At 36.1% G+C, this 24,274-nt stretch overlaps 1 protein-coding gene across 2 annotated transcripts in view; it reads right to left on the minus strand.

Annotated features, from left to right (window-relative positions):
- The window catches only part of LOC111429266 (irregular chiasm C-roughest protein-like), a 183,417-nt gene that overhangs the window by 24,154 nt on the left and 134,989 nt on the right, over positions 1–24,274 (minus strand). For both annotated transcript variants that reach the window (XM_071194507.1, XM_023065136.2), the window contains exons 3-4: positions 16,768–16,832; positions 921–1,203 (exon numbers count right to left, since the gene is read on the minus strand). In XM_071194507.1, coding sequence (XP_071050608.1) covers positions 921–1,179 — 259 coding nt within the window. In that variant the 5' untranslated portion in view covers positions 1,180–1,203; positions 16,768–16,832. The remainder of the gene's footprint in view (positions 1–920; positions 1,204–16,767; positions 16,833–24,274) is intronic.

Here is a 24,274-nt window from a genome sequence, read left to right on the forward strand (position 1 = left end):
ATTGGTTTTGACGACCGGTAATAGCTCCTTATTAAGTCAAAGGATCTCAAAAGGCCCTTTTTCGATTTTTATTCGAACGACTTGCTCGTTCATGTCAACCAGTGATTACATACTCACGTCGATGCGGAGAAATGAGTAGCTTTAAATGTAAATCGCGTTTTGTGGGCTGATACATTTATGTGATTAAAATTTTTTAGTTTTAACATAAATAAAATAATTATAAAATTATATAAATATGTAACTTTCTTGTATACATATATTTTTAATATTAGAAGGTTGGCGCGTGTGGAAGCAAAGTGCCATGCCGAAAATTTTCCAGTTACCCTTTGATGTCGGAACGTTTGAAGTTTTGGGGTGGTTGAAGGAGTAACACAGGAGCGATCCTAAAAGTGTCACGATTTTGTGTGTTTTATGAAATTGGCTGCGGGGCGGGCGCAGCTCCCGTGTAAAGTACAAACTTCGTGTTCGAAGAGTTTACCTTTCAAATTATGAACGCGCCCGCCTAATTACTTCTTGAGAACGGAAGACAATTAATAAGAGTGCCTTTGAGGAAAACAATTGCTTCGAAAAAAAGACTATTTTTGCTGGACCTTTAAATGGAAGGGGCTATAATGACAGACGTAATGACGAAACCCGATCTCCAATTAAGCAATACTGGAAAGTTTCGACCGAGTCGAGAATTTCAATTATGCCCTTTACTTAAATTTATGCGACCGACAAAGTTCCTGGATTGAGCCGGTTTTGCTCCATTTTCCTTGAATATTTACGCTTTTAAGTTGAACTGGCCCCGCAGTAAGAGAACTTTGAGAGCCTCGACATCCAACTATTTAACCGTAAAAGTTACTAGTGGCACTTAGCTATGCAGATAGCACCCTTTCTATGTACAGTCTTATCTTTGCCAACTCAACTCATATTCTTACCTTCTTCATCGCTCCCAATCATGGCGTATCTTTCGAATCCGCTCAAATTTCTATGCGTCCCGAGTCCGAAATCGTCTTTCGTCCATTGCAAATGACCACTTTTATTAATTACTCGGCAAGGAAGTGTCACCCTCGATCCTACTACAGCGGTTTGATCCTGGGGTTCCATCGCAAACTTCTGCTCCTTGTAACCGTGCGCCACTAGGACGCAACCGGCCATCCGCAACAGGAGCAGCAGAAACTTGTGCACTGGTGCCATCTATTCGTATGATTGTCTCGTTTCCTGCAACAATGAATTAAAATTTCAGAAAGTGTATAATGCAATTCCGGCTCGTTTCACGCGGCCGAAACTCTACAAAAGCTTTCATGTAACTTAATAGAGGACGAAGACCAGGAGAAACTTGTTAATTTTAGATGACTGCACAGAGTTGAGTTAATTTTGTGAAATTATATGTAAATATTTATATAGAGTCGTTTCGGGACAAAATAATAATATTTTCATGATACTTCATTTCGAAATTAACACTGTTATAACCTTCATGCATATTAACGTTTTCGTGTATTACCTATAAATTACAAAGAAAATTACATGGTGGAAGTAATACTTAACACAAGTGTTGAATAAGTGTATATTTGTAAGCCATTTTGGTAATATAAGACATTAACATGTAATAGTCTATAATAAAGACTTTGTTACATAGGAATATTTTGATTTATGAATTGCTAATATTATGAATATAAGATAATATTAATAACATTTTCCTTCAATAATGTATAGTTTAAAATCTTGCGACATTTTTGAAAATCCTTAGATTTAGGAGTTTGCTTTATTTGCGTCGGATTCTATTTTCCCCTCTTTTTTGGAAAATTTGTTCTACTTGCATTTTTACAAATTCGAGTTAAGTGGATATTTTGACCGATTTTATTTGAAGTGCTTCTTGTTCTTTATTATTTAGACCAGGAAATAATGAAATAAAATGATTTCTGTCAACTTTTATTTTTCTGGGAAATCGTTTCTTTTGGAAATTATTGCAAATTTTGAGGTTGAGCAGAATTTCTAATCAACTTAGTTAAAACTCCATCATATTCTTCATCATTTATATCATCGAACCAAGAAAAAATAATTTTTGTCCTGTTTTTAGTGAAATACAAACTAAAAACAGGTTTTTGTTCAATTTTTGCAAATTTCAGGGTGAGTAGAATTTCTGATCAATTTAGTTTGTCTTGCATTGTATTCTTTATGATCTTAATACTGCAAATATGGACCAAAAATTCTTTTGTCATTTCCTATTTTCTTAGAAACCAGTTTTCCTTTAATTCTTGTTAATTTCAAATTGAACAGAATTTCTGGTTAATTTAATTTAAAATATATAGTATTTCTCATCATTTATATATACAAATACAGAAGATGAACTATTTCGGGCACTTTCTATTTATCTGGAAAAGCGACCTTCTTTTAATTTTAGTCGATTTCTAGTTAACCACAATTTCGGGTTAATTTAGTTTGCCTTGCATCGTATTCCTTATGATCATTAGTTGCAATTTCGGAAAGAAAATTGTTTGTCATTTTCAATTTCTCTGTAAAAACGGTTTTCTTGGAATTTTAGCCAATTTCTGTCACTAACTCTTCCTTTTATCCACTTATATCTTCACTAGACCGAGAACTAGAAACATTCGGATTTAGCCGCACGTCTCCCAAGATGGTTAAACCCAAATGATTCTAGTTCTAGGTTTCGTGTTAGTTCTAGTTTTACACTAGCACTGTTGCTATATGGAACTAACACTATACTTAGAACTAGAATCATTCGGGTTTAGCCGCACGTCTCTAAAGACGGCTAAACCCGAATTATTCTAGTTTTAGGTATAGTGTTAATTCTACTTTTTCCACTTGCACTGTCACTAGAATTAACATTAGACCTAGAACTAGAAACATTCGGATTTAGCCGCACGTCTCTAAAGACGGCTAAACCCGAATGATTCTAGTTCTAGGTATAGTGTTAGTTCTAGTTTTACACTTGCACTGTCACTAGAATTAACATTAGACCTAGAACTAGAACTATTCGGATTTAGCAGCACGTCTCCGAAGACGGCTATTCCCGAATAATTCTAGTTCTAGGTATAGTGTTAGTTCTAGTTTTACACTAGCACTGTTACTAACACTATACCTAGAACTAGAATCATTCGGGTTTAGCCGCACGTCTCTAAAGACGGCTAAACCCGAATGATTCTAGTTCTAGGTATAGTGTTAGTTCTAGTTTTACACTTGCACTGTCACTAGAATTAACATTAGACCTAGAACTAGAAACATTCGGATTTAGCAGCACGTCTCCCAAGACGGCTATTCCCGAATAATTCTAGTTCTAGTTATAGTGTTAGTTCTAGTTTTACACTAGCACTGTTACTAACACTATACCTAGAACTAGAATCATTCGGGTTTAGCCGCACGTCTCTAAAGACGGCTAAACCCGAATGATTCTAGTTCTAGGTATAGTGTTAGTTCTAGTTTTACACTTGCACTGTCACTAGAATTAACATTAGACCTAGAACTAGAAACATTCGGATTTAGCAGCACGTCTCCCAAGACGGCTATTCCCGAATAATTCTAGTTCTAGGTATAGTGTTAGTTCTAGTTTTACACTAGCACTGTTACTAACACTATACCTAGAACTAGAATCATTCGGGTTTAGCCGCACGTCTCTAAAGACGGCTAAACCCAAATGATTCTAGTTCTAGGTATAGTGTTAGTTCTAGTTTTACACTTGCACTGTCACCAGAATTAACATTAGACCTAGAACTAGAAACATTCGGATTTAGCAGCACGTCTCCCAAGACGGCTATTCCCGAATAATTCTAGTTCTAGGTATAGTGTTAGTTCTAGTTTTACACTAGCACTGTTACTAACACTATACCTAGAACTAGAATCATTCGGGATTAGCTGCACGTCTCTCAAGACTGCTAAACCCGAATGATTCTAGTTCTAGGTCTTGTGTTAGTTCTAGTTTTACTTCAATAAATACATACGACACTCTAACGCTGAACAACAACTAAAACTAGAGCTGACACGGGCACTAGAACTAACACTAGACCTAGAACCATTCGGGTTTAGCCATGCGTCTCTTAAGACAGCTAAATCCGAATTCTTCTGGTTCTAGGTCTTCTTTTAGTTGAATAAAAGTATACAACAAACTAGCGCTGAATAACAAATTGAAACTAGAACTAACACAAAACTTAGAACTAGAAACTGCTGACTGAGTCCGTTTAGATTCTACCATCCTTAAGAACATTGACATCAAACCTCGGCTATAAAATATGAAATAAATACATGAAATAGAAAACCTAATTGAAAAGCAGTGCTTTAATCCACCCCCACACGGAAATACAACCCTCTCAACTTTCGTAGGGGACACAAACATCCAGTTCTAATTAACGAGTTATCGTATGTTAACGAAACCCTAAAACGCCAGATATAGAGTGTCGTCTCGAAAAGGGTTAAGCAAAACCTTCTTTTTTTTTGGGGTTTCCCCGCCCGTTCGATACAAAGCGCGTAATTAATTTTAACGACCAGCCAAACAAGAGGAGAGAAAGAGAGATTCGTGCGCATATTTTTATTCGGCGAGGTAAAAGCTTTCCCGTTTTTACGGGAGCCACACTTTTTTTTTATTAATTCAACCACCGTTCACTCTAAAATTTTGTGTTTCGTGTTTTTTTTATTCCGCATGGCTCCGAGCCGACAAACAAAACTTTCCCGAAAAAACGTCCCCACAGATGATGATAAACAAAAAGTGGGAATAATAAAAAAAAAAAATCACGGAAATTGGGATTTGTCCACGCGGGTACGTGCGGTTGTAGTTTTAAGGAACGAATCCGCCTTTTGTTCCCTAAATCGGGCAACGTGGGGATTTTGGTCGATCGCATGAAATACGACTGCGATTTCATTGAAAACTATGCAAAAACGTGGAAAGTCCGCCGCAGCATTTTTTTCGGCACGACATTAAGCCGACGAAAGTCCCCCATAAATTCAATGGGGAAAATCTCTATTTCGGGCAACCCACCGAATACAGAACAGATCCTGATGGATGTATTCGTCAATACAAAGTGGATTAAATTTTTACATTCCACATAATATCCTTTGTATGAATCCTTAAAAAGTTTCATAAAACTTCGCACAACTCGAGGTCAATATTTACGAGTATTCTTAGTATTCAAGTTCGGTCACTACTTGACGGCCAAACGACGACGGCCGGTTGCGTTGTAGAATTGAAAACTGCTTAACGGCACAACTCGTTGAAGTTTTCCGCACGCGCTAACTTTAACTCCGGAGGACGTCGTCGTCTACGTCGCCACAACTCGCCGAAGACGAAGCTTTCCACCGAACAATACGTGGCAAATAAATTGAAAACCCATCGGCACGCCTCCCCCCTATAGCTGAAAAAAAGTACACCCTCCTTTTGCGAAATCCTCAAAACTCGGAAAGTCCTCCTTCTTCTTTGCTCGTTTTTCATCGCACACACCCGCGACCGTAAAAGACGAAGTAAGAAAAGAAACAAATGAAAACTGCGTCGTTCTTTCTCGAAAGTTTCCTTTAATCTTCTTGAAAGGTCTTACTTTCCCTTATACTTCTTTTTGCCGCTCCCACCATTGTCCTTAATTTTATTAATAGAAGAGATACCGGTCAAGTTATAGAGAGCATCTACTAAACTTTCCCTATAAGTTACATAGTACGCTACACTCCACACTACACATGCTATGTGTATAGAATATTTACGGTTTCTGAATATTTGATATCTTTCACATAGTTTCAGTCCACCCGGTTTCAGTCAAAACCAAACACACCACCCGATGTTGAGTTACCAGCTGTTAGTATTAATACGAAACTCAAAACAACATCCACCAAACTTATTTATATCTTAAACGTATAACTGGACTGAAACTACAATGGAATAATACCGAGGGTGACATCTGACTTAACCTTATCTGCATAATTCACAACTGAAACTAATAATATAAATCCATTACAACGTACGTTGTGGATTAATATCAATATCTGCGAGACACTAACTCCAATTTGGCTTTAAATCAGATTGAGTTTAATATCTAAAATGTCACACTAGAAATTATGTGTGTTGGTTTAAATTATAAATGTATAGAAATTAAATTCACTGTAATTAATTGTTTTATAATTATACAGTGAGATTCACTTAAGATGCAATATTTTCATAACCTACTTACTTTATCCAACATAAAATGCAAAAAAATATACAATAATTTAATGTTAAATAACAAATAAATCTAGACTAACACTAGACCTAGAACCGATTGTTTCTAGTTCTGTGTCTAGTGTTAGTTCTAGTTTTAGTTGTTGGTCAGGTCTAGATTGTTGTATATTTTTATTGCCCTAAAACTAGAACTAACACTAGATCTAGAACTAGAAGCATTCGGATTTAGCCGTCTTAAGAGACACAAGGCTAAACCCGAATGGTTCTAGTTGTAGGTCTAGTGTTAGTTCTAGTGCTAATGTTAGCTCTAGTTTTAGATGTTGTTGAGCGTTAGATTGTTGTATATATTGTAATAATATAACCAATCATAAGCATTATTTTGAGCATTTAAAGCCTTATCATATTGAACGTAAGAGAATGTTATGAATGATAATAATAATAAATTTATTTTTATAATATAAAATACCACTTACTAATGAATTCAGTTATGTATTATTGGCCGTTGATGTTTTCTATTGGATATAATCCATGTAAAGTCGATACGAAGTAATTTTAAAGACCCCCTGACAGATACATAACCTCAATTTGATTTTTTCTCAATTTCTCCTTCAAATCCTTATTTACCCGGTTAAAGGTATTAAAAATGATAATCTTAGCATAGTAAGAATGGAAAACATCCGTCCTTTGTGTTAATTAATGAAATTTTAGATGAAAATTTATAATCTCAAAATTTAGAATTTTGGGAATTTTGCCGTTGAATATAGAAGAAAATGATCAGATATCTGAAAAGCAATTTAAAGAAGCATTAAAACTACAAGATTTCATACATAAATACAGTTATTAAAAAAAATGAAATGATATTTAATCAAATTAAATTAGGGAGATTTCAAATGTTAAAGTTGGTAATATCAGAAAATATTAAAAACGAATTTCAAGTTAATGGAATTGACCAATCAGGAAACAGTATTTTTCAATTTCAACATTAAACAAAGGAAAATTAAAAATTTTAGTGTGATTTTAAACTTGAGAAGGAACGCACGCAAATTTTGTCTCGTTAATGTTGACATAACCTCAAAAAAAAATAATTTGAAGAATTTTTCCGATTCAAAGAAAAGAAATAATAACCCTAATGAAGAAACATCATTTTGGTTCCCGTTCCTGACAATCCCTGAATCCCGTACCGTGGACTACATTATCCTACAACCAACAGACTAAAGTAAGTTTGTTATTTTCTTTAGATTTATTTGTGTTAATTTAGTTAACAATTCACTTACCTTCAATACGAAAGATAATTCTGAGATATTACTCATAATAATTCATTTCATAACTCGTTTACTTTTTTTGGGGTTATGTTGTTACTATTTAAGCTATAGTTATTTTCCTCAATTTGATGGAATAATAAAACCATCAATCGTACTTTGTATTAACTAAAATTTTGGAAATTTGTTATCAATTAATCACACACACACAGTTCATTCGTTGAATTTTACTTTAAAGATTTGTTTACGAGTTAACTCAAACGTACAAACCGGCTATTACCCTGAACGGTTTTACGCTCGATTAGACTTGACAACGTCGCTAGTTCCGGAATTAAAATTTCATTTGAATTTTTAAATTTAAACAGTCAAATTATTTATTGTTGATTTAATTGAGTTTTCAACTTTAATAGATTAGATTTAGTATAAAGCCAAAAAACATTACAATATTTATTGAATTAAAACTAGAACTAACACTACTAACAACCTAGAACTAGAAAGTTTCTGGTTTAGTCGTGCGTTTTCAGACGACTTCTACTTTTATATCATTAACATAACCAACAATTTAGTTCTTAATAACAAGTACAAGTAGAACTAATACTAGACCTAGAAGAAGAAAGTTTCGGTATAAGTTCCGATATTTTCTAGTTCTAGGTCTAGTGTTAGTTCTAGTTTTACACTAGCACCATCACTGGAACTAACACAAGACTTAGAACTAGAATCATTCGGGTTTAGCCGTCTTGAGAGACGTGCGGCTAAATCCGAATGTTTCTAGTTCTTAGTCTAGCGTTAGTTCTAGTTTTACACTAGCACCATCACTGGATCTAACACAAGACCTAGAACTAGAATCATTCGGGTTTAGCCATCTTGAGAGACGTGCGGCTAAATCCGAATGTTTCTAGTTCCAGGTCTAGTGTTAGTTCTAGTTTTAATGGTTAATTAGCGCTAGATTGTTATAAATTTTTATTGCACTAAAACTAGAACTAACACTAGTCCTAGAACTGGAACGTTTTGGGTTGGGTAACACGGTTAGTATTATATTTTGAACCTTATTATATCTTGACTGTACTAATGATGCTATTTAGTAGGTTCTTTACAGTTCCAATTAAATTCGATTTTGTAAACTTGCTTTGAAGTTTTGATAATAAATTAATTGTTACATTATTAATTCGTTAACAGAAAATTGATTTTCCTGACTGTAACTAAGCAACTGGCGAGCGAGGGCATACACTAAATTTAATTGATCGCTCCTGCGGCAATATTCACGGTATTTTGGGCCAATTCCACGCCGACACAACGCCCATTAAACCTCGGCATCTATGACAAACGGTAATTTCGGGGTTATGGTTTCCCCGCTGTACCGTTCCAGTGCCGCGTCTACTTTGAAATCGTCGCTGTCACACGCTACTAACCATTAGCGCTGCTAATCTATTAATTTGTACAATTAGTCGTCGGCAGTAAACTTGGTTCGTAATCCGTAGGTGGTGGTGCTTGGATGAACGTGATTTAACTCGGGTTCGGTAGGATTTGGTTTCGTTTGTTGAAAGCCGACCCTATCTCTGTGCGTAGTACATGGCTGAGTTGGCGTGTAGACGTGAGGGGATATTTTCCATGAAAAAGAAGCTTTTCAAGAGGTATTAAAGGACGATGAGGGGATGTAACCCGGCGATGGAGATTAAACACGAGTCGCGAATACTCGGTAGGGAAATGAAGATTGCTCCCGGTAGGGTTTCTGTTTGATGTATCGGAGGTCTTTTGTGCAAACAGCGGTTAATTAGTGCTGAAACCGCGGCCGGACAACCACCGAGCAACTGGACAGTTGGGATCCCCTCGAAACTTGTTGCTCTAATATTTATAAAGAAACGTGACGTACTAAAATATATTTAGAATTAAAGCCATTTTAAATTATGGGATTCGAGTGTAGGACACGTTCCTGCAATTTTACCATAACGAGATCCTCTCCAAAAGAAACACTTTGGGTCTTGCTGGTCCACTTCGAGAGGCGAACGAGAAATCGATACTGTTTAGGATTCAGTCCGTCCCGAGCACTATCACCTCTATCTTTAATTCAGCTCTTTCAGACAGCTCGATTACGCCAGTGCATCTGCCTCTATCCCCTTTCAACAACTCTCTTCCTTCTAACATAATCGGACGATAGCTTAATGAGTCCTTTTGTTCTTTACTCGAGCAATCAGAGGAATAAAATCTTATCTCATTCGTTACATCATTACTAATTATTCAAATAAAACAATTTCTTTTAGATCAATTGTTATAAATGCAACTAGATTGGTTGTGTAAACACGTTTCAAAGCTTCGAGAAAAAGAAACAAGTGTTAGGAAAGTATCAGCTTTGGCGGTTTAAGCAACGTGACTTAAATAAGTATGGCGTGGTGGTGGTGTAAAAGCGGTTTTCTCGTGGGACTTGACTCGGTGTGAAAACTGACGTTTTCCAATCTATGTATGCGCTGGTCCCGGCGCCGCCGGTGATTCATCACACGCTTGTCAATTCGGAAAAGTAAAAATCCAATAAACGCGTTCGTCCAAAGTTACTTTTAAAGACGTTTTCAGTACGATGACGACGACATATTATCTAAAACTCTTTTTATATTATTTATAAACCACTTTTAATCAACTTTTTAAACCTACCACGATTAATATAGATCTGATTACAATGTTTCACCAATATAGTTTAAAGCATCTGTTAAGCTAGCCACATGGTCGATCCATCTCCATTTTAACTTTGCGATGTGCATAAGTTTTACGTCCGATCTTCTTCTCACTACTTCGTTATGGATCCCATCAATCAGGGTCAACCTCACCATGGACCTTTCCATTTTGCGTTGTGTTACTTGCAGTTTTTTAATAGGTATGTTAGTAAGCGTCAATGATTCAGCCCCGAAAATTGGGAGTACACACTATTTTTCCATAAGCTCCCCAATCTAAAACTATTCTTCGAGAGAGCTCCCATGTCTGATTGTCTCTACGGATTTTATGGTCAAGATTTTATCAAGAATTTTATAGAGAACGATTAGCAAACGATATTAAATCGTTTTGAACTAATGGGAATAGCTATGAAGCAGTTTTTGAATATTTAGACGATGCTGGCATATCATATAATCAATTTTGAATCATTTTGGATAACATGGAATTGCAATAGAGAAGTTTTCAATGATTAACAACTACTTTTTAGTCGTTTTAGCCGCACTCCTGCTTATTTGTCTGATGCCTTTCACTTTTTGACATCACATGACTTGCCCACTCGATTAATGTCGGACTCTACACTTATGTTTCCAGTCCATTGTACTGAAATCTAGCACAGGTCTTTTACATACAGTCGATTGCGTTGTGGAACGATTTGCCCCTGCCGTTGTTCGCAATGCAGCTAGTTTAATAAGTTTTAAAAATGCCTTGAGGCGCCATCTGCTATCTCTTCAACTATCTTCTTCTTGACCTATACGTGTTTGTTTTCTTATCTAGTCTGCCTTTCATCTATCTTTTACTGCACCTTTTTTGTGTCTATTTCCTTCCTTGTAGTAACTGACTGTTGATCCGTTACATAACTCAACTATGCTCATTTGCGTAGTGTTATTAGCACATCATTTAGTATTACTTTTTTGGTAGCCACAATTATTTATTTAAAATTACATATACACTGTTGCCAGTTGGGTCTCGTGGAAGATATCGGTTATTGCAATAAATTGATCCGTTTGCCTTGATGGCTATATTTGTTATGAATGTATATATTTATGTAAATATTTGTTTTTGAGGCAATAAACATTATTATTATTACTTTTTTATCATTTAGACAAGTTTTCAATGGTTACTAATTAGTTTTTAGCAATTTAGATAAGTTTTCACAGATTACCAACAAATTTTTAATCATTTTGAACAATGTCAGATTGTTACGAATTAAATCTTAATCATTTAAACAAATTTAATGATTAGTAAACAGTTTTATCATAGTTCATTTTCAGACAAACATTTTGCGTTGTTGGTTGTAATTCTTGGACTCCCTGTAAGTCGTCTGATATTAAAACTATGTTATCTGCAAATCTAAGGTGACTCACAAAATGTAAGGTCATATAGTCAAAATCCTATATAAGATGATTGTTGTTAATAAAATACATAAGGAACAACGAAGTATAGGAACTCTTAGGTTCCAACACTTTTTAACCGAGTTAGAGATGTGCAAAAACGCAGATCTCACATAAGAACTGAAAGCGGTTTCTGACTTCAATGTAATTAAGGCTTTTTTTTTAAATATCGCGTATAGTTTTTTATAAGTTTATCACAAATCTGATATGTAAATAGTGTGCAAGTTGTTTTTTTAACAATCAAACTCAGCTTCGGATTAAAGCTCGTTACTTGTTGAAATTGTGGGAATACATTTATAGAAAGGATTCCATTAATTAAGGGACACGATATACACTGATACCTAATTCTTGCTATGCAACTAACTGATGTTGGCATTAACGGTATAAGCAAAATCTGTGTAAATACTTGCTCAATAAAACCAGTATTTCAAAAAATATATGATGAACTCATTAGTGCTATCGGAATAGTTACCAAAGTAAATAGATAAAGAAGAAATAAATTTCTGGATCTCCGAGATGAAATGACTTTTTTTTTTGCTATGATTCCGCAAGCTTAATTGGATGGGTGACTGATAAGGTGATTGATGTTTGGGTTAAAAAAAAATGGTATTCAAATGCTATGGCAGAAATGTTCACTTCCTCTGAGAGCTATTTCTCTGATCTCTCTCAAAACACAGTATTAAGCCTCTCTAAAGGTTGGGTTAGAAACATTTTGATTGCTTTATTAGTAGTAAAAAAAATTTTGTGTTATCTTCTTTCTTACGATAATCCTGCATTTCACAATTACTTATTATATTACTAAGAATATCTTGAGCAGCAGCAATACGCTAAAAGCACGCTATATTTATGAAAAATACCGCTGGGGGAAAATAAAGATAGCGTTTACTCGCTCTTTTGTTACTGCCGGCTTTGTAACTCTCCTGCTGCAGCCTTTTCCTAGGACTCAGTGTCCTTCTGGGGCCCCCGCCGTTCTTGTCTTCTTTTCCGTATATACAAAAGGGGGTGCACGACGGGGAATAAAAAAACGTTCTGCTTCCGTTCTAGGAAAGTGCTGGTAATTGTTTATTTAAACAGCGGAAACTCCCGTTTGCTGTGCACGTGTGAAACGATCCCACAGCGACCGGACCATTCTCTCTGATGTTTTATTGAGAGGGTTACTATGTCATATTTCAAAGTAATATGCCATCTCAAGGATACGTTTAAATATGTAAATTTAGTAGCAAGTAGAATTGAAAAGATGTATGAATGATAGTGGTGGTCGAAAAATTGTTAGAGGTGAAAAGATTTAACGTCGTTGGGAGGCACAGGTGAGTGGCGATAATGGTTGCCGTTTATTAGAGAGAAGGGATTTTTTGTGCGAACCCGAACCGGTAACAACTGCACCGATAGGGCTCTATCCCGTTTCCTGTGCATCGGAATTTGGGGCGCCATTGTTTGCCTTTGTTTCGCCTTTTGTTCGATTTAATCCCATTCAATTATTACTACAGCGAGCTCGCTCTCAAATCGTGTCGCACCGTGCAACTGACTCTTAATTAATGAATGTTCGAGAGAAGACGAAACATCTCTTTTAACACATCCCGTTATCGTTGATGTAATCGGTTTGTTATCCAATATTTTAATGATGAATGAGATTTTTGAATCTAGTTTTAACTTGTATATTCAGTTGAAAATTTATAGAGTTTGAGTTTAATATTTTACTGGTACGACTCGTTGCATTAATTCGCAGCCTATTGTAAACTTAATATTCGTTCTGGAGGGCGCGAGCAAGGTTTTGCGCGAGCATAAATTACCGGAGAGCTGGCAACGCGGGGCCCGGAAATCCGACGCGAGCCGGAGGTACCAATTAAGATAGGAAAAGTTGGGAGTTTCGGCCGTACTTATCGGATCAGAAAACTTCTAATTCCTCTGCTATTATGGCAAGCGCCCTCTCTACCTTGCTAATTAGATGATCTCCCCCTTCTACACCCCATCGCTTCGAAAATACAATCACAACCGGATACAATTCCCGTTAATTTATTCCATTTAATAGAAAATCGGTTGAGATCACAAAAGAATGCAACAAGCAAACAGATAAAAAGCCCTCCAATCCATTCCGAAACACACTAATCTTTCGGGATTCGCCCGCAAAGGGCACAACAGGAGCATAAATAATCAGGGGGGTCATTTATCACGGTCGCCGTGCGGCGACCACGCGAGCCGGAAGCGGGTGAATTTAATTTAAAACCGAATGATATATTTTATCTAATCCATTACGCCGGCCGAAGCTTCGGAACTCGCTAGAAGCCGAGACTCCGGTCTGAAGGACTGAGGTGTTTGTACAACGTGACGAGGGTACGATGTCGGAGTGCTGATTCTCGCCCGAAGTGTGTCCTACGAACGAATTAAGGGACGAACGGAGGCGCAAATGTTACACCGACAACACCCTTTTTGGACACACCGTACGACCTGAGATATTGCCACGGCCCTCAGAAAACCTTGAGCGGTACTTCACCATGGCATCTGGCTATGACTGTGTCGAAAACCCTTGATTTATGTTTTTCGAGGGTTCCAAAGATGAACTACTACTTTTAAAAATTTTTTTTAAACCCTACTAGCTTAAAAAAATTTTAAAACTTTTTGAAAAACCAAAAAAAAACAAAGGAAGTAATAAAACACATAAACAATACATAATACATGATAATTGATGCTTCTTCGGATAAAGTCAAAAAATTGGAAACAGTGCCAAAAACGTGAAAGATGTTGGGGGTTTTTAAAAGTGTAAGGTATTGGAAGCAACTCTAAAATAATAAAAAAAGGAGAGGTATTAGGAGCCAGTGTTGGTTATTTATTGGTAGCTACTCGGAGTTAGTGTAACCAATTACTAACAACGAACGACATAACCACTTATTCAGAGTAAATGATAAACACTGAGGGTCATTCGAGTTAATTGGAAGCCATTAAAAGCGTATGTTATTAACAATACTGAGGAAGATAATGAAATGGAAGATATTTGGAGTAATTGGGAGTCATTATTTGCTATAAAAGCTATTCGGAGTTAATGAGAGACATTGATATATACTGAGATTAAGCGAAAGCTATTCGGATCAATTGAAAACCTTTAAAGACGTGAGATATTAAAAGCAACAGGTAGCTAGTTAAAGATGAAAGGTATTGGGAGTAATTGAGGAGAACCATTGCTAGTTATTGATAGTTAGTAAGAGTCATTGTGAGCTATTAGGACGGCCAGAAAGCTATTGGAAACCATTAGGACCCTTATTGAGATCTTTAAACGCTTAGGGCGTTAGAAGCAATTCGGAGTTATTAAAAAAAAGGTATTGGGTGCCATTGCTAGAGTCAACAAGAGATATTAACAGAGCCTTTAACAACATTAAATATGAGAAGAGAAAAAGCAACTGAGGATTTTGGTAATGTATTGGAAACCAATAACAACACACAGGAAGAGTGAAGAGTTATTAGGAGCAACTGAGAAGTAGTTATTAAGAGCTATTCGGAGCCAACATAAGAAATTGGGATATGCTGAAAGGGATTGGCAAAAACGAAATGCCCAGCTTATAATGAGATCGTGATTATATAGTGGTTGAGCAGCGAATTAAATAAGAATAAGATAACGGAAGCTACGAGAAGAATGATAACAAAATTGGAAGACATGTGGGTGGCACATTATAAAGCTAAAATGAATTAATTTCAGGGAAGAGGGGAGCTGAGCGTAGTAATATATGATGTGAAAATATATAACGATAAGTGAGAATTGATTTTGAGAATACTGAATGAGATCATGAAGAGAAACGACGTGAAATGTCGGTAATCTGATGATTGTTGATTAGAACTAACTGAGTAATTTAAACGACTTCTTGCTAAATTTATACAAGCCGTTAGAAGTGTTGCATTATAAATAGAATGAGAAATTGCTTGGTGAATAGACGAAAATATCGTTTAAGTTATAAATTTATCATCAGTTCAATTTGCTAAGAATATGCTTTATTGCTTTGTGAAGATAAATATTGTTTTTATAAATATAAGGATTCAATATAAGGATCAAATAAAATGCAATCTTGTAAGTATACGTTCAAGAAAGGTTATCATTTCACTTCGAGTAGCATCGTTATAGAATTATGTAATTGTCTATAATATTGAAAATGAAAACTGTTTTGTGCATAAAATAGCTAATCATTAAATAATAAATTTGTAAAATTACGATTTTTATGTCTCTAAATCCCCGCTTATTATCACAAAAGCTTCTTGGAAGAGGGTTTAACCTCTCTAAAAAGGAGAAATCGTACGATTCCATTCATAGAATTTCCAGAATTGAAATATTCTCGAGATTGGTAGCAAATTTTCCGCGAAAACTGGAATTGGAAAAGATCAAAAAGAATTTTTAAAATAATTTTTATAAAACTATCACTGTGCGTTGAAAGACCATGATTTATGTCGCAAAGATGGATTACCACTTTTCAAATTTTTCTTCGAGTTATTTGACTTTTAAAAAGATTGTTAAAACTTTCAGAATGGAGAATAATAAAGTTGGAGAGTTCATAGATATTTAGAGAATACCCTACTTACACTCCACGTTGAGTAAAATGTTTTGCTTGTTAGTTTCCCCAATTTAATATATATTTTTAGTAAAAAAATGGAAGCGATTCATGTTGAGATATTTTTATTTCGATCTATAAGAGAGTTGAGGCATATGCCAACAATATCCGCCCCTATGACCTTTTCTTTCGGGTAAAATGTGACGGCAGATATCGAGATACCACGAACAGATAGATTCTTCTTTCCCTTATTCTTTTCCAGGTATAGAAACTTGAGTTGTGTATTTCAAATATCGATGTTTATATAGAATAGGTTATAAAAACGTCTTCCCATCTCCAATGGTAATTTTAACATACTTTCTACGCATTCAAGTTAATTGAGTTTGAGAAATGAAATGTATGTGTGAAACGACCTTTTGTCGAACGTAATGTAATCAATTACGACTTTCTCGAGAGGAAAGAGAGATGTTTCCTCATTTAAATTTTCAATTTTCAATATTCGACGCTTGGTTTTCAATAAACACAGTCTGGCGACCTCATTAGCATTTAATGAAAGGGTCGTCGCTTTTAGCGTTAAAAACAATTTTCGAGGATTAACCCGAACGAAATTTACGCGTGCGGAAAAATTACCCTCGTAAAAATAATTCGGCATTAGCCCGTATTAACCGGGAGATTATCACGAGATGTTTCTCTTCACGCCCGCTTGGACTTTAACGAGACCCTCATGCCAACCAATTAAACTTGCTACCTACCTTATTTAGAGTTTAAAAAATCCTTTCTACAACATCTCAGCGACCGTTTTCATCCTTTAAAAAGCCTGTAACAACAACAAAAAGAATCATTAGAACGTTTACGTCACACAAGATATTTATATTTTTAGTTAAACGTGTCGGTGAGAAAAGAGAAAAACTAGATCGGAATGGAACATGTGGTTAAAACCATGAAAATAATGACGACCCCAACTGACACGTACTTTTTTGTCAAGCCACATCTGGATCCTCCCATTTTTTTAACGCCGGAATTTCATTAATACGCGTTGGAGCGGTTTTTTTTACGTCGTGCATGTGGCGTTAGCTCTCCCGTTTTGTTTGAGATCATGCCTCATAATATGTTTTTCATTCATGAGACGATAAAGGACAATGTTTTGTTTTAGGATATTTTCGAAGCCACTAAATCGTTTCTATATCTCAATTTTTATTTATACCGAGAATTTTGTATAATTCGCAATATATGAATGTTGTAACCATAGCACTGTCCCACATAAAATGCAACATAACTTAATAGTACAGGCATTGGGTAATTTTGCAAAAGAAAAGTTTTGCTTGGAAAAGATGACGTCCTTATGATAACTCTGAGTTTTCGTCTTAAGAGACACAGCTGAACAGGAATGTTTCTGGTTCTAGGTCTAAGTTTTGTGTTAGTTCTAATGATAGTCTAGTGATAGTGCTAGCGTAAAACTAGAACTAACACTAGACCTAGAACTAGAAACATTCGGATTTAGCCGCACGTCTCTTAAGACGGCTAAACCCGAATGATTCTAGTTCTAGGTCTAGTGTTAGTTCTAGTTTTAATTGTTATTATGCGAAATCTTCTTTTGTTGACTTAGACATCGCTTAACTCTCTTCTTCGCGAGCTTCTTCATTTTCTTTCTTTTTCCTTGTTTTCCAGTTTTTCTTTAACTGATATTAAAGTTAGAATAACTGAATGTCTCATTCTACTAGTGTTACTTCTAGTTTTCACTGTCGTAAATGGTAAAAGATCTATAAAACTTATCGTATCTCAAAGTTTTTAATATGAATGTGATTAATATTAATTTTAATATTAAAACGTCAAAATTTAGTTACCTTTTTTATTTCGAGCCCTTCAAGTTGGTAATAACAATCGATGAGAATAATCCGTTTATCAATAACGTTTTTGTAGTGTATTAGCAATAATTTTTTAATAAACATTTTTCCTCCGTTTCTAATTTTGAGATATAATAAATTTTAACACCCAAAACCATCCATTTTGTGATTTAGGGATTTTTGGGATTATAACTAGAAGTTGGTGACACTTTGGATTAAATCGTTTGTAAATTTCATTTTTTAGGTTAATTTGAAATATTATCATGCATAATAATGTATCTCAAAGTTCTTAATCTAAATGTGATTAATTTTAATGTTAAAACGTCAAATTTTAGTAACCTTTGGTATTTCCAGCCTGTTAGGTTGGTAATAACGATCGATGAGATTAATCCGTTTATCAATAACCTTTTTATAGTGTATTAGCAACAACTTCTTTTTAATAAACATTTTTCCTCCGTTTCTAATTTTCGAATTATAATATATTTTAACAACCAAAACCATTCATTTTGTGATTTAGGGATTTTTGGGATTATAACCAAAAGTTGGTGACACTTGGAATTAAATCGTTTGTAATTTCACTTTTTATGTTAATTTTAAATATTTTCATGCATAATAATATATCTCAAAGTTTTTAATATGAATGTGATGGTTAATTTTAATGTTAAAACGTAAAATTTTAGTAATCTTGGATATTCCAAGAATTAGGTTGGTTATAACAATCGATGGCATAAATCCCGTTTATCAATAATGTTTTTATAGTTTATTAGCAACAATTTCTTTTTAATAAACATTTCTCCTCCGTTTCTAATTTTCGAGTTATAATAAATTAATTTTATCTACGACTGCTTGGATAAGTCATCATTACCGCACTCATTTGAGGTGATTTGAGTTACGTAATGAAGTTCATTACCGCACTGGTTTCATTACGTAACGCATTTTTAGCCTAATCAGAACAGACTTAATTTATTGAAACGAGCAACAATACAAAAGGAAAAGTGCTATCTACTTACAGAGAAACAATACTATTTATTATAAACATTAATTGTTATGTTTTTCCATTGCGAAACACTTATTCCAGATGAGTAAACATGTTGTTGAAACTGACAATTCAAAATTGTCAACAATCATTTCAAAATATTTTTATAAATGTCAAATAGACTTTCTTAAAGAAATAGTTTTTTTAGTAATTTTTAACAGTCGTAGATAAAATGCTGTATATCATCACACGTGGGCTAGAGCATAATTACAGTACTCGTGTGATTATACGACTCGGTCTACGACCTCGTCGTGCAATTCTCCACACTCGTACAGTAATTATGTTTCTAACCCACTTGTAATATAAATAACTATTAACAACCAAATCCATCCATTTTGAAATTGAAGGATTTTTGGGATTATAACTAAAAGTTGGCAACACTTGGAAATAAATTGTTACGGTTGTATTTTTCCTTAATGTTTCATTTGAGTGTTTAACCTTTACTTTCCTAATTCTTCGTTTTAATTTTATTTTGGGTTAGATATTTTATTTTGTTATCGAGTATTTTGAGTTGCATAAATTTCGCGATGATTTATTTTGTTTACTTTTTGTTTATTTTGTTGAATTTTTGTTTAATTAATTTTTCTTTTTCAGCGACAATTCTCCGAAGATCTCCTTTCATAATTTTCCTTTTTCATTTTCAATTTATTTTCCTCTAAACTTATTTTACTTCTTCGTTTCCCCTAAAAGATGGTGTTAATTCTTTCGTTGTTCTTGCTTGTGCGCAAGTATCAATTTTTTGTGAATTTTTGAGGATATTTATCGTCTGTGTAAGATTTTCTCTTCCTCTTTTCAAGTCAGATCAGTACGTGTACGCACGTAGAGTTAGGATTTTTGGTAAAGCCATTTTGAATTTTTCGCGTGGTGATTGGTTCCTAATCCAAATTTTTGGGATTCATCTACGTGTTGTGCAACTTATTGGTAACGTTTTTGCACGTCCAATTATCGGATTACTCCGGATTAAACCGTATTTTGAAACTTTTCTAAGTTTTCTGACTAAACCTCGAAGATCTGAGGTAAGATATTTTTATTGAATACATTTTATATTTTCCCTTACACATTCATACCTTCATTTATTCAAACATACATCCTTTTACCACCGAATTAATTAAACTATTATCATCATTTTTTTTTTTTTATATCTTATTTTTCCATCCTTTCTACTTTTTTTTTTTCTCTTTTCTAATTTCCTCGTGTTCATTTAAGGTTTTAATTGAAGAGCATAAATTTTGGCAACCTTTCTGTAACATTTTCGAGACAGAAGTTTGGTTATTTTGTGAGATTTTCAATCCATTTTCGAAGTTCTACCTTTTCGGAGGGGTTCTTCCTTGAGGATTTTGGTCGAGGTTGCATTGCCACCACCTATTAAGTTTTCCTTTCCCTGAATCGGAGGAGATTGTCGCTGGAGCTGGAAGAATTTGCTTGGATCGTCTACATGTGGTCAAGACAAGGTCAGACCTAAACGTTTTTTTTTTTGTTATATACCGCTTCCCGGTGAGCTTTTGTTCAATTAATTAGTACAATTTAAATTAAATTCATTAAAATCTAAATCATTTAAATTAATTAAATATATTTTATTATATTATAAAATTATCATAGATTGAGAATATTCAGTATTGTTGTCTGTTTAATCAAACAAAATAATTTTTTTATTGTAAAATTTTGGCGTACTTTTTTTTGTTTCACGAATTAGTTTTTTTTTATTTTCTTTCTCGACGCCAGACTGATATCAGGGGTACGGGTCGTACGCGTAATTCAATTCAATTTATTATTTTCTTTTTGCGTAGTTGTTTTGGTCATTTATTACAATTTTTTTTTTTGGTACGCCAACAATTCGTTTCCTTTTTTGTTGCTTCACGTTCGTTGGACAACAACATTTTTTTTCTTACGTATATCATAATAATATTTTTTTATTTACATTATTATTATTTTTTTTTTACCGAATAAATATTTTTTTTTTTTTGCAACTTAAAATATCTCGAACTTTTTTTTTGTGTTTTGTTATTTTTTTTTGTGTTTGTGTCCACTTGTGTCGATAGCATCATTTTATCACCTCACGTCACAGTTCGTGGACAACGCAGGGTTAACTGTGTGGCGCCTTATAAATAACCCTACCCGTCTTCACTGGGCCGGCCGAGGACCTGCGTTAGTTATTAAATTGCTAATCGACTGTATCGTTCCTTTTTTTTTGTGTTCATAAGTCGTCACAATTTTTGGCGCCCAACGTGGGGCCATATCATTTTTTTTTTGGAGGGCCATATCATTCTTTTTTTGGGGGCCATTTGGGCCACTTTTGCAGGCACAATTTTTTTTTTTTTTTGAAAGCGTTCTTTCAGGTGGACGATTGTTCTTTTGGTATTTCGGGGAAAGCACCGGAAATCTATTTGTTGATTTTCCTTTGTAGAGGTTTTGTTATTTTTTCACACAGGAGCCATGGCAAAGCCCTTAGATATTTCCCGTTTGACTCAGTCTATGTTAACGTACGAGCTTGCTGTAAGGGGTGTGAGTGATGTCGCCACGGTGAAAGAGATGCGTGGTGTGCTGAGAAGTATGATTTCCTTGGAGAAAACTGGACGGAAAATGGATTACCCCGCTCACCCGTTTTCTTTTGATGTTGATTTACAGGCTCTTAATGAGGGTTACGATGAAATTAGACCGTTGGTGGCTGACTTCGCTGATCTTAAGTCTTCGCCGTCTTACAGGAGGTTAGCTGCTCAGTTGGTGCATTACATTGGGCGGATTGAGCGATCACGTCCGGCCTTGAACACCGAGAAAACATCTCGAACTCAATTATTGGTTAAATTTCATAAGCTTCGAGCGGATCTGGATTCTCGAGCGAAAGCGGTTTCCGTACGTAGTACGTCAGCAGTTGGTGGGGTCTTGGATCTCTCGCTGATTGAATTGCCAACGAGTTCTGAAGGTTCTGGTTCCGACGACGACGATACTGATTCTCGAAACGTTTCAGGTGGTGCTTCTGGTGTGATGGTTACGCCAGCTAGGAAATCGATACCGGTGGCCAAATGGGGTTTAACTTTTGATGGTTCTTCTTCGGGGTTGTCCCTCAGTGCATTTTTATCTCAGGTGGAGGAGCTTCGAGTGGCTAGGAATGTTAGTGCGGGTGAATTGTTCGCTTCTGCGTATGATTTATTTAGTGGCAGGGCCTTGGTGTGGTATCAGTCTACACGTAAGCGCGTTTCCGACTGGAAAGAATTGGTCGAGCTTTTGCGTGAGGAATTTCAGCCCTTCGATTACGAGGAACGACTTTTCGAGGAAATTAGGCAACGTACACAAGGTGTGAGTGAGTCGATTGGCATGTATTTAGCCGTCATGAATGTGTTTTTCGAGCGGTTGGAACAGGCTGGTCATGCGCTGCGTGAGTCCGTGAAACTGAAGTTAATCCTGAAAAACCTTGCTCCGTATTATCAACATCATTTGGCTATGGTGGAGGTGAAATCATTAGACGAACTTCGCCGTGTTTGTAGACAATTAGAGTATAAGCGTGCGGTTGTGGAAACCTATCATCCCCCTCCGGCGAGATCCAAGGTGATGGAGACTGATTTGGCCTGTATGGAGGTGATTTCTTCACCGGGTTGTTCTTCGGCGACTGTAGTGGTCGACAAGGTCTGCGAGACAATTCAATCGCCTGTTAGAACACGTTCATCCATTATTTGTTTTAACTGTCGTAAGGCGGGTCATATGAAAAATTCTTGTCCAGAACGGTTCCAGAAAAGGTGTTATGGGTGTGGAAAGTTAGATTTTACTATTAGGAGTTGTCCATCGTGTTCGGGAAACGGGAATCGGCGGAAGTGAATGGTCGTCCTTCCTGTGAGTCATCAAAATCGACCGATCTTGATATCCGTATGCAGAGTGTTTTGAGTTTTATTGTCGATAGTGCAAGGGGCGATGAGCGACCTTATCTTGATGTCGTTATTTTAGGTCAGGGGTTTAAGGGATTGTTGGATAGTGGAGCGTCGCGTACTATTTTGGGAAGATCTGGTTGGAGTCGTTTACAGTCTGTGGGAGTAGTGATGCATACTGCAAGGGGTTGCTGTACTGTTGCTAATGGTCAGAAATGTGAGTCGTTGGGAAGTTGTTCTTTACCGATTGTACTCCGTGGTAGAGTGAGGATCTTGAATGTCTTGGTGGTTCCTGGAGTGGAACATGAGTTGGTGTTAGGTGTTGATTTCTGGCGAGCCATGGGTATAGTTCCTGATTTGCGTAGCGGAGAGTGGACGTTTTGTGATTCCATCGAAGCGCAAAGTACTGATTCTTTATCGAGTCTTAGCGACGAGCAGAGACGACAACTCGACGACATGCTTAATGATCATTTTAGAGGCCAAAGGAATGGTTTGGGATGTACCAGCTTGGTTAAACATGTGATTCGTACTTCCGCGGAACCTATAAAACAACGTTACTACCCTGTAAATCCTATTGTTCAGAGACACATTGACGAGGAACTTCAGAATATGTTGGATTTAGGTGTTGTAGAGCCATCAGATAGTCCCTGGAGTAGTCCAATCCTGTTAGTTAAAAAAAAAGATGGTAGTTTTCGTTTTTGTGTTGATTTCCGTAGACTCAACGGCGTCACTGAGCGTGATGCTTACCCTATACCATATGTGTCCGACACCCTAAATAAATTGAGAAACGCGAAATACCTATCCACTCTGGACATTAAGTCTGCTTACTGGCAAATTCCGGTCGACGAGAATTCCAAAAAATTTACAGCTTTTACTGTTCCGAATAGGGGTCTTTTCCAATTTACGAGGATGCCGTTTGGGCTCCATAATGCGCCGGCTACTTGGCAGCGTCTTATTGATCAGGTGATTGGAGCGGATTTGGAGCCGAGAGCTTTTGTGTATCTTGACGATATTGTGGTGGTTACGTCGACGTTCCAGGAACATGTCGAGACGTTGCGGGAGGTTTTGAGACGACTTCGGGTTGCTGGGCTCACGGTGAGTCGTGAGAAATGTCAATGGGTTCGCCCGGAACTGAAGTACTTAGGTTATGTTGTGAGCAGTAGAGGTCTTCAGGTTGATCCGGAAAAGATTAAGTCCATTATAGAGCTTCCTGTTCCTAAAAATGTCAGAGAAGTGCGTCGAATCCTTGGTATGATGTCTTGGTATCGGAAGTTTGTTCCCCAGTTTTCCACCTATACAGCTCCCATCACGGATTTATTGAGGAAAAACCGGAAATTTGTCTGGTCTCCGGAATGTGAGGATTCTTTTCGAGTTCTGAAGGAGAAACTTATTTCTGCTCCTATTTTGTCTTGCCCCGACTTTGATCGGCCGTTCATTCTACAGACTGACGCTTCAGGTTACGGTATTGGCGCGGTTCTGTCGCAGGTTGTCAATGGTGAGGAACATGTTGTGTGTTATTTGA

This window comes from Onthophagus taurus, chromosome 1 (assembly GCF_036711975.1).
Source record: "Onthophagus taurus isolate NC chromosome 1, IU_Otau_3.0, whole genome shotgun sequence".
In the NCBI taxonomy this organism is placed as follows: Eukaryota; Metazoa; Arthropoda; class Insecta; order Coleoptera; family Scarabaeidae; genus Onthophagus; species Onthophagus taurus.